This window comes from Hydra viridissima, unplaced genomic scaffold (genome assembly GCF_058129835.1).
Source record: "Hydra viridissima isolate aposymbiotic clone 2 unplaced genomic scaffold, HvirCarnegie_v1 scaffold_10, whole genome shotgun sequence".
NCBI classification, from domain to species: Eukaryota; Metazoa; Cnidaria; class Hydrozoa; order Anthoathecata; family Hydridae; genus Hydra; species Hydra viridissima.
The window spans coordinates 6,186,880-6,197,464 of record NW_028324309.1 but is presented as its reverse complement, the minus strand read 5'-3'; the positions used below and the strand labels follow the sequence as shown (position 1 = coordinate 6,197,464).

The following is a 10,585-nucleotide window of genomic DNA, read 5'->3' as shown; positions in this document are numbered from 1 at the left end:
TTTATTGAAAAAGCTGTGCTCACTTTCTTGATGAAACACATCTACGGTAATCTTTTGAATACCACAATGGTAGAATAATTGCATAGAGTATCGAAAGTAACCTCTACACAGGTAAAATGTCTTTATGATTGTAGGTCTTAAGAAATTAATGCTAAGTGCAAATTAATTTTGCCCATGACTAGTGCTGCTGGAGACTTTGTTATAAATGAAATAGAACGAAGATTAGTAACATTAAGATCTGCTGGATTTAAGATATCAGATTTATTCAGCATTGATATCAGGTTGTCATTAAACAATTTCTAAATTTTCGAGTATTTATATCTAAAGACCAGTAAAAATATTTTTTGACATCTAATAGTCCATTAGGTGTCCTAAAACTAAAGCCCAAATTTTGGGTTTAACTTTATTCAGGTGGTTCTCGTTCTATTAGTCTAAGTATAATCATTAGGGTTTCATGATGACTAGTAAAAAGCAGCAAGATATGAAAAGGTTAGTGATATTAAATCGATTGATAATTTAATCGAAGGAGCTGTAGATAAAATTTTCTCTCGAAATAAGAAATCAATTAAAGCCAACTGGAATTGTTATTGCCCACGCAAAGAATTGTTAAAAAACTAAAACGTGAATCATAATACAATCTGTTACTAAGAAGTGGTGTCATTGACTTAAATATAAAACACATAAAAATATATTATCCAGAGGTCTTGTTGGTGAACCCCTAATAAATTTCCATTCAGTAAAAAACTTTTCGATTTAGAACAACTCGTATAACTTTGCAACTCTTTGATACAAAATACAAACATATTGAAATATATTGAAAGAGTAAAGATTTTTCATTTGAATTGGAGTTCTTTTTCGGGAAAACGAAATGAAAAGAAACATTTCCAATCTTGATTGCTATGTTAATGTTGAAAAAAATTCTTTCTTAAAATTTAACAAATTTTATGTACAATACGAAACAAAGCAAAGAAATATTTTTAAGGCAAAGGGCATTTGGAAAATTAGAAAACACGTAACATTCGTTCGAAAACTAAAAAAAAAAATCGAATTAGGAAGTGTAAAATGAAGGTACTTAAAAAAACCTTCATTAATAAAAATTTTCTTTTTCGAAAAATTTTTCATATGGGTTCATTTCTAAAAGAAAACTTTTGAAAACTATTAATAGATGTTAATCAGATTGAGGTTTTACAGCTTTGTCCCATTTGTGAATCAGGCGAGGTTTATCCACAAATTCAGTGCCATATAACGAAACGAAGTATAATGTTATTAAGCAAGCAACTCCCCAGAACAAAACGTAAGTAAGTTGCAAACGGAAATCCGCTGAAAAACGAAAACAAGCATTTTTATGCACAAATCAATTATATTGGCAGTTGGTCAAGTGTTGGTCGAGTGCATGAAAAATTCATTCAAAAAATTATTTACTCACTTGCAGGTAAAAGAAGACTAATGATGAACATCGAAAAACCAATTAACAAAATTGCAGGTAGCTACAAAGTAAAAATAAATAATAATGATGATAATAATAATAATAATAATAATAATAATAATAATAATAATAATAATAATAATAATAATAATAATAATAATAATAATAATAATAATAATAATAATGATGATGATGATGATGATGATAATGATGATGATGATGATGATGATGATGATGATGATGATGATGATGATGATGATGATGATGATGATGATGATGATGATGATGATGATGATGATGATGATGATGATGATGACAATAATAATAATAATAATAATAATAATAATAATAATAATAATAATAATAATAATAATAATAATAATAATAATAAATAAATAATAATGATAATAATATGAACCCCATCTAAATTTATACTGAAAAAAAAAATCTAGTAAAACTCACAGCAAGAAATTTATAACCAGTTTTAACTTGTAAGGGTGAAACTTTATCATTAACAGATATGTGATAATTTCCTAGAATAAAGTCAATTCCATCCTGAAAAAAATATAGAAATATAAAGCAATAAGTAAAAGTTACATTAATTTGTAAACTTATCTTATGAACCTTCACAACAAACAAACAAAAAAAATAACTATAACAAGTACCTGCCTAAAGCCATCTGCGAAATTATTTTTGTAATATCTTATTAGCGAATTTAAACCATCTTGTAGTATGCCGTAGCCTGATCGTTTACCAGTTCTAAAATTATCAAACTACATTTGACAAAAAATCTTAACAACAATTCTCTTTAAAGCCTGTATGATGATTAATCAGTTTAAAAAAGTAGCACTAACTTGTTGATTAATAATTATGTTTGTATATGTTAATATTATTGTTGCATATATCAATATTGGTGCCTAAAACCAAGAGACTAAACATAACTAAATAAAATAAATACAAAACAAGTTCTAACATAGTTTGTTTTTATTTAAAAGAAAAAAAAACAAATCCTTAATAAATCTTAGTAAAATTAATTCAATACAAAACCTAGTGAAGTCTGTCTTTAATGCTCCTGTCCCAGTATACTGATGTGCAATCATATCAGCATTGTCTGCCCACACATTTTTAAATATATACTCAAAATCTGAATAATCTGTTATATGGTTTTCAACTCCAAGAACCCCTATAGCTTGTAACTGCTTCTCAAGAACATATCGTGCAATCACACTTTGTACAACATTAGTACGATCTAAACAGTCTATACAGTTTGTGCGGAAAACACCGTTTTGTTGCTCAACAACATTACGATCACGGTTAACTCTAAAATAAGACATCATGAAAATTGAGCTTTTCAGTTGATCTAAAAGGATGTCAAGACAATGCCAACGCATTTTGCTACACTCCTTGTGAAAATCGAACGGCACATATCTAAAAAATACAAAACAAGTCATTAGCAATTAACTTTTAAAGACTAAACTCTAAAACAAATAACTAAACTAATAAATAAGAAATTACAAACTTCAACTGTATCTCATTGTAACCACTTTGGAGAACTGTATCTTTAAATTTGTCACCTATCACCTTTTCTGACCCTTTCTGATCAATCTAAAACAAAAAACAATAAAGAAAATATTCTCTACAGACCTTTTGATTTTTTACCATTTTTATCAACAATAGCAACAATTAGTGCAAATTTTGTTCTGGAAATGTTATGAGAATATCTATATAAGAAATTTTTTTATCAAGTTTACATGCTAGAGCTGTCTCTAACCATTTAAAAAAAACAACAAGATCAACATTTATTTTTGAAGTGGGACGTTAAGCACAGATAATCTAAAATTAGAATAATGATAAAACTTACTAAATTCACAAGAATTTGTTTTCCGTAATAAACAAGTTGACTATCAATATGACGCTTAAAACCCTCTACCTGTAATAGCAATAATAATAATAATTAAAAAAAAAAAAGATAAATACAGCCTACTTTTGAGATGAAATTATCCTAATGAGTACTCAACATGTAATTCTCCTCAACATGTAAAAGACTCTTATGTCAGACACCTAAAGCCAAATATAAATGCAAGCAATAAATTCTACCAGCATTAAAAGAAGATATTTCAGCAATATTTAGCTTTGATGCTAAAATGAATAACTTACATGGTTGCAAGATGGCATAAGCATTGGTATAGGTTTATACTTTATAGTAGGGTACTGTGACCAATACAGTGGTATAGAGCCTCGAGTCTATAAAAAAAACTATAAAGTTATTTAAACCAAAACAGCAACAAAAAAAATATATAGCTTCGTAAAGTAAAAGAATAAACTATTTTGATGAAAAAATTAGGAAATTGTGAATAGAAATAAAATTTCTTGAACAGAACTTCTAACTAAAACTATAGCAAAAACATTAAAAATTAATAAATTGGATGCAGGAAGTTTAAAAATGAAAGTTTTAAATTTTATTTTAAAAAAAGAAAAAATGGAATAGTTGTCATATTATTTCAAGGTAATTAACTTTTAGAAAAAAGATTTTATTCAAACTTTTTAATATAATACTTTTAGTACATTATATTTTTTACAATTTTAAATGCATAATTATCTGTCTGTATTAAAAAGTACCTGAATGAAAGATGCTATTTCACCGTTGCAAGCTATCAGCTGCTCTGTTTCAACAAAGTTTGCAACCTCACCACTTTCATCCAAACCTCTAATGTTGTAACGAGTACCTAGTTAAAAAATTTTTTTGCAGGGTTTAGCTCTTGTCCATTTTTTTTTTAAAGTGAAAACTTTTAAAAAGAAGTAGAATTGAAAAATAAAGGCCTTTAAATATAAAATGATTTCCAAAAACTTGTGATAAAACTTGTGGCAAAAAAACTAGCTGCTACTATGAACACATTTTACTTGAAAAAATATTTCACAATAATCCACACAACACTTTTCTTGCAGCTTAAATAAAAAATTTGCATCAAGTTTGCTGAGCATTGAATTTACACAGTAGTTTGCCTTATCGTACAAACTAGTAGAACTCTCACCTGCTCTGTAACAACTTCTGCGAGATATCAAAACAAAATCTATTGGGTATTGTTTGATGGAACATTTTTTTATCGATACAACTAAGTATTTGTTAAGCAAAATTATTGATTTACAGGCAAATAAAATAGTGCACTATTGTCAAAAATAGGGATAGTGCCTTTTGAGCTGATTTGAAAGTGCCACCTACATGGAGTGAAAGCAGAAACATTCCACTGTCCAGAAATGCAAATTTTGTAATGCAACTATAGCATTTGCAGAAATAAATTGACTTTGAAATTGTTGAAGTGTCTTTGTGCTTAAAATTGTGTTAGAAAAATGCTTGTTAAATCTGCTCACAAGCATCCAAATGAGAATTGATGGATACCTAGCTGATGTTTATACCCTCAGTTATAAGTACTTATGTTTAAAACAGGAGTAAATTCAATTTATTTCCACAGGTTTCATAGTTGGTTTTTTCAAATTTGTGTTTCTGGACAGTTGAATGTGACACTTTTGGGTCTGCTTAAAGGGCACTATCCCTATTTTTTGACAATAATGAGTGTGGCAACGATATGAAAATACTCAATCAAAATAAAAACAAACAAGATTTTAAAATTTATATTTAGAAACATTTTGAAGAACTTTACAACAAAAATAGTAAATTTATTTAAAATAATAAACAAAAACAACCACCATTAACTTAAGCCAGATGGGCAGTAATAAAACTTGGGACTAAAACATTACTAATTCCCAAAATTTTATTTTAAATGAGAAGGATACATCCATGCATAAGTGGAAGTACAAATGAGCTGAGCTGAGAAAGTAAACTGTTTCTTTAAATTAAATAAATTAAATTTAAATTTATTTAAAACATAAGCAAACAAACTTTACCTCAGGTTGTACAATAAATAAATTCAGCATGCTTTGATTCCATACAAAACGATGATCTGCCTAACAAAAAAAAATTAGTTTCTCATCTGAAGTTCTAATAAAAGGCTTATGACTCAATAAAGATGAGCAACCCCTAGAATATGATTTTTCTTGATGTCAAGGAGCACTTTTTAAAAAGATACAACATGTTAAAACAAACAAAAACCACATGATATAACTGTTATTTTAGTGCAAGACTACTAACTGTAAGTAAACTTGCAGGCAATTTTACTTTTTTCAAATATTTTTAATGTTAAAGCAGAAAAATATAAAATATTTTTATAATTAAACAATACTAAACAAAACTAAATTAAAACAATCTATTTCAGTATTATAGAGTATTTTTCACATATTTGAACAAAAGTTCAAATGTGAAAAATATCAACTGGTAGAGATATAGCCCAAGGCAAACAGAACATGCATCTGCTCAACTTGTGCAAACTATGAAGAGCAATTTTATGTATCAGTCTGAATAATTTTAATTATTAGAACTTTAATATAATTTACAAATACTACAAATGAGTTTAATACTACAATGAGTTTAATATAATTTACAAATACTACAAATAAATTCAGTCATTTGTAGCAGTTTACAAATTTGGCCGCTGTATCAATACTTTTTTTAACTTTACCCTTCAAGTACTTTAAAATGATATTAAAATAAATATTACACCAATAAAGTTAATATACCAAACATTCTTTCTGAAAAGTCCTTTGACACCAAGAAAAAAATTTTCTTGACTAAGCAAGCAAGAACATGTATGCATACATACTTGTTTTTATGTATGCACATATATACATAGATACATACATACAGATACATAATACATACATAGATACATACATAAATTTCATGCTCATATGTATGTATGTACTTATGTATGTATTTATGTATGTATGTATGTATGCATGCATGCATGCATGCATGCATGCATGCATACATACATACATGCATGCATGCATGCATGCATGTATGTATGTATATATGTATGTATGTATGTATGTATGTATGTATGTATGTATGTATGTATGTATGTATGTATGTATGTATGTATGTATGTATGTATGTATGTATGTATGTATGTATGTATGTATGTATGTATCTATGTATATACATATATATGTATATACATATGTATGTATGCATGTATATCACCTACTCTTTCATAAAGAGGTGCATCTTGAAAGTCACTGCTTGTGTTGAATAGCCTCTGAGCAGAATGAGTTATATCAAATGTGTATGAAAAATAGAAGCCATCAGTTTGTAAAGCACTCAGTGCCATTTGAACAAAAACTCTGTTATCCCTGATCTAAAACAAATATACAATAAATATATCCAAATATTAGTCATTTGAGTCATTTTACATAAAATCAATGTGGGATGTATTTGTATGTTTAAAATCAATTAGGTTTTAAATCCAACCTTATTTTGTAAAAACATGCATACAAGAAGTTAGCATTTGGTCACCTATGTTTTCAAAGATATGTTAGATAATTTTTTTTCAGTGCTATATTTGGTGGGTTAGGCATTCAGAATTTTTTTTCAGTGCTATATTTGGTGGGTTAGGCATAGTATTTTCTTTACATCTTTGGATTTATTTAAACAAAAAAAAAAGTTAAATTATACTCTGGTAGAAAAGAGAAAGGTAACTATTAAAACAATCTTTTAAAAAACACATCAGATCACATAGTGTTACCATAAACAAACCAATCAGTTTTAAAATAGTACAAATAGCTTTAAAACTTATTTTTAGCTTTTAAACCGTAAATAAGTTTAAAATTGATAATATATTTCTCGGAAATCATTTTGCTTTTTTTAATGCAAATCATATACATCTTAATCAGATAAGCAGAATTGGTATTCAATGAAGTTAACACCATCAAATTACTATTTTCTTATGGCTCATAGCAAAATAATGCCACTTAGCTTTTATTTTAAAATTTTCAACGTGATGGTAAAGATTACTGACCAGACCTACACATCTATCACTAAATAAACAAACACGAGGAAGTCATGATTATAGAATCTTGATTTGTTCAAAATAGGTATTACAGGATATAAAGTATCTAGGGAAATGTGTCAACTAACCCTTGAAACCCTTAACTATAACACCAAAGTTCACTTTCAACTTAGTTTTTACTTTTCTAAATGTTTTGATTGAGATTTGTTTATAACCAACTTACTTATAACCAATAAATAGTTCAGTAAGAAGGTAATCTTTGATTCAAAACATCACAAAACATACTATGCATTCCATATTACTTTTATCACAATTACATTAACAGCATTAACTAAACCGTGAAATTTTTTGCGTTACATAATTGCTCATGAGTATTTTCGCAGCTTGACAACTAAAAAAATTTTTTTTACCAAAATTATTAGCTGAACCTGCTTCAAAAATATATTTTACCTGTTTTTAAAAAAAACTATTGCTTCAACCAGTAAGTAAAAAAAAGACATGATTAGGCAAAAAATAAAAATACAAAAACTAAATCAACAGTGACTAGAACAAGATACAGCTAGGTTATTTTATAGATATATTACCTGGTTTTCTGTGAGGTGCATAGTACCTTTTGGAAAAGGTATCAAATCAGCTTCTTTCATTTGCCAAATTTCTTCCCCATTAACATGACCAACAATTTTTCTTTTTGAAACAACAACCAGATATGGACCTGAAGGGGAGAAACAAAACCTAAGGTTTTTAAGATATCTGATATCTAACTCTGATCAAATTAAGAAAACTTGTAAATCATTTGAGTATAAGACTATAAAAAGATAACTAACATAAAAGATGCAACAAATTTATCAAAAAAGTAACCTGCAATTAACTGGAGAATCCCAAGTATTCCATAAATTTCTCTTACTTCTGCAGATCTTGGAGGAATTTGACCTTTATTCTCTATAAAAATAAATAAATAGAAAATAACTTAATACAAAAATTAAGAGATTAAAGTAATTAAAAGATTGTAAAAAATCAAGAGAACTGCAAAAGCATAAAATAAAATTTAAAAGCAATAAATTTATTAAATATATTTTCTTTTTGAGTTTCATTAAATAAAAATACTCTTATTTGAAACTATAAAAAAAATTTATCACCATTAAGAAACAGCTCATGTGTAAGTCGATCAATTTCTAAAATTTTTGGGTTTTCACCAAGTTGAACTAGTGGTTGCACATAAAACTTCTCATTGGTAGTGTATCTAAAAGTATTTAAATGTAGTGTTTAAAGTTTGTGTTAAATAAAAGTATATATGAAGAAAAATATCTCAGAAAATTATTTTTATTTAAAAAAAAAAAAAAAAAATGAAAAAAAAGGAAATATTCTTGTTAGTAACATATAAAAAATAATAGAATATATTTCAAGATGTATTGATCTTAGAGCATGAAGGAGATTATGTTAAATTTGTTGCAACAAAAAAATCTCTCATGAACCATGAATTCATTTCTCTGGCCGATGAATTTATTTAGTGTATGAAAATTTATTTACTACATTTGTAAACATACTTCAATTTTTAACCTTTAATTGATTAGTATATCCTTACATTGCACATTTTTATGTATATATTATGCAAATAATAAGGAACATAAGACAGTTACAATCTTAAAACTTTGTAGATCCCCATCATGTTATCCACTAATGATCAGGTTTCAGAACTCTGTGTAAATAATTGCTGAAGAACAAAATAAATTTAAAAGCAAAATATAACATTTAGGACAGTAATATTATATGTAGACATAGCCTAGATAGCTCATAAACTTAAATGAATAGTGTAATTATAATAATTCTTTATTTACACGTGTAACAAATATTCAAAACTTAATTTTTTCTCAAAGGTTATTTTATTCACTTTGCTGTAAAAGAATGCTGGTTTACTGATAAACTACATATAGTCATTGTACTAAAATTCCTAATCTTTATATCATCTTATACATCTAAGTTTTTATTGAATAGCATCATCCAAAGAAAGATATTTTGCACTGCTGTATTTTAAAAAATGAAAGAAGCAGTTTGTTATGAGTAGACTATGGACTTGTATGTATAACATAAACTTTGAAACGCGCATGCGTAGTAAACAGGAAAGGAAACTTACAAGAAAAAAAGCTCAGGCCAACTTAAACAATTTTTAAGAGGATCTTAGAGGAGATTTTAGGAAGTTTGCCTACACCTCTTCATTATTAATCTCCTTTATTAGTACAAAATTATGCCAGAATGCAAAGATATCAGAACGGAAGGATTTACCCTCAGCGTAATAAAACGTCAGAACTGCAAAATATCTGAAAAGAAATATTGAAATTAAATTAGATTTGCGTTTTCCTGAACATTGTCCTCACGCCATCAATTTAGAGGTTATAGATCGAGTTGAATTCAAAAAAAATTTTCTACAAACCACCAGAAATAATTTTTTTTGAAAAAAAAAAAACACAATATATTTAGAAGTTTTTTGCGTTTTATTTATGAAACTCTAGTCTTTCATTTGATTTGAAAAAAAATTAGTACTTTTAAAAATTTATGTCAAAGCTCTGATTAAAATACTTGGTGGTACTAAAAGACCAGAAATTAAAAAACAAAAAATTTCTTTTAAAGAAAATAGGCTTAAAAAGAGCTTTTTATTTAAAAATCATATAAATTCTTAAATTTAAAAATTATTGAAACGTATCTAGAATAAAACAAACTGATTTCAAGATTCAACTTTATGCTACCTTTTTTATTTGCCAAATCTGAGATAAACTCAACCATCCATGACCATCATGTTGTTAAATTATGTTAAGCATAAAAAGAATGCACATGCAGCGTCTATTTTACTGTCACCTTAATTAAGGCTCTTCCTTGGGTTTCAGTAGTTGCGGTTTGACTACAACTCACTTTGCATTCCTGGATAAATACCTAGAGAGGTGAGAGGTCTAAACCAAATTTTAAGGAGAAGTCTTGTAAGACAAAAGACGAAGGATAATTTAGGTCGCTTCGTTGATGTACCAAAAAGTCTGGGTTCTAGTACTAAGTATGATAGAAACACTGCTCGATGAGCTTTTAGAGATCATGAACTACTGCACAAATAATATAAAAAAAGTTTTACATCATTCTTTTTATTTTTTTCTCAAAACATCCTGTTAGTCCTGTATAATATACTACAGTTTCAACAGAGGTATAACAGAGTAGCATGTTACACTATATCCCAGGTATCCTTTGCCATTAGTTCTTCATAAGATGATTCACA

The 10,585-nt window shown here is 27.4% G+C and overlaps 1 protein-coding gene across 2 annotated transcripts; it reads right to left on the bottom strand.

The window, feature by feature from the left end:
• Nucleotides 1-881: 881 nt before the first annotated feature.
• LOC149882856 (phosphatidylinositol-3-phosphatase SAC1-like) lies at nt 882-9,094 on the bottom strand. 2 transcript variants are annotated; one of them, XR_016456572.1, is made up of 17 exons: nt 8,967-9,094; nt 8,466-8,569; nt 8,188-8,268; nt 7,914-8,041; nt 6,529-6,678; nt 5,330-5,389; nt 5,219-5,252; nt 4,459-4,539; nt 4,046-4,152; nt 3,584-3,670; nt 3,288-3,487; nt 2,946-3,031; nt 2,474-2,854; nt 2,092-2,185; nt 1,889-1,981; nt 1,427-1,487; nt 882-1,320 (listed from the first exon to the last, which is right to left on the bottom strand). XR_016456572.1 is itself a non-coding variant. In XM_090100922.1 (17 exons), exons 1-17 carry the CDS (start codon nt 8,993-8,995, stop codon nt 1,169-1,171), a joined length of 1,797 nt encoding a protein of 598 aa, XP_089957048.1. In that variant the 5' UTR covers nt 8,996-9,094; the 3' UTR covers nt 882-1,168. The 2 variants fall into 2 exon arrangements, 1 of the variants encoding a protein (XP_089957048.1); XM_090100922.1 differs by having other exon boundaries at nt 3,288-3,356.
• Between the last annotated feature and the right edge of the window lie 1,491 nt (nt 9,095-10,585).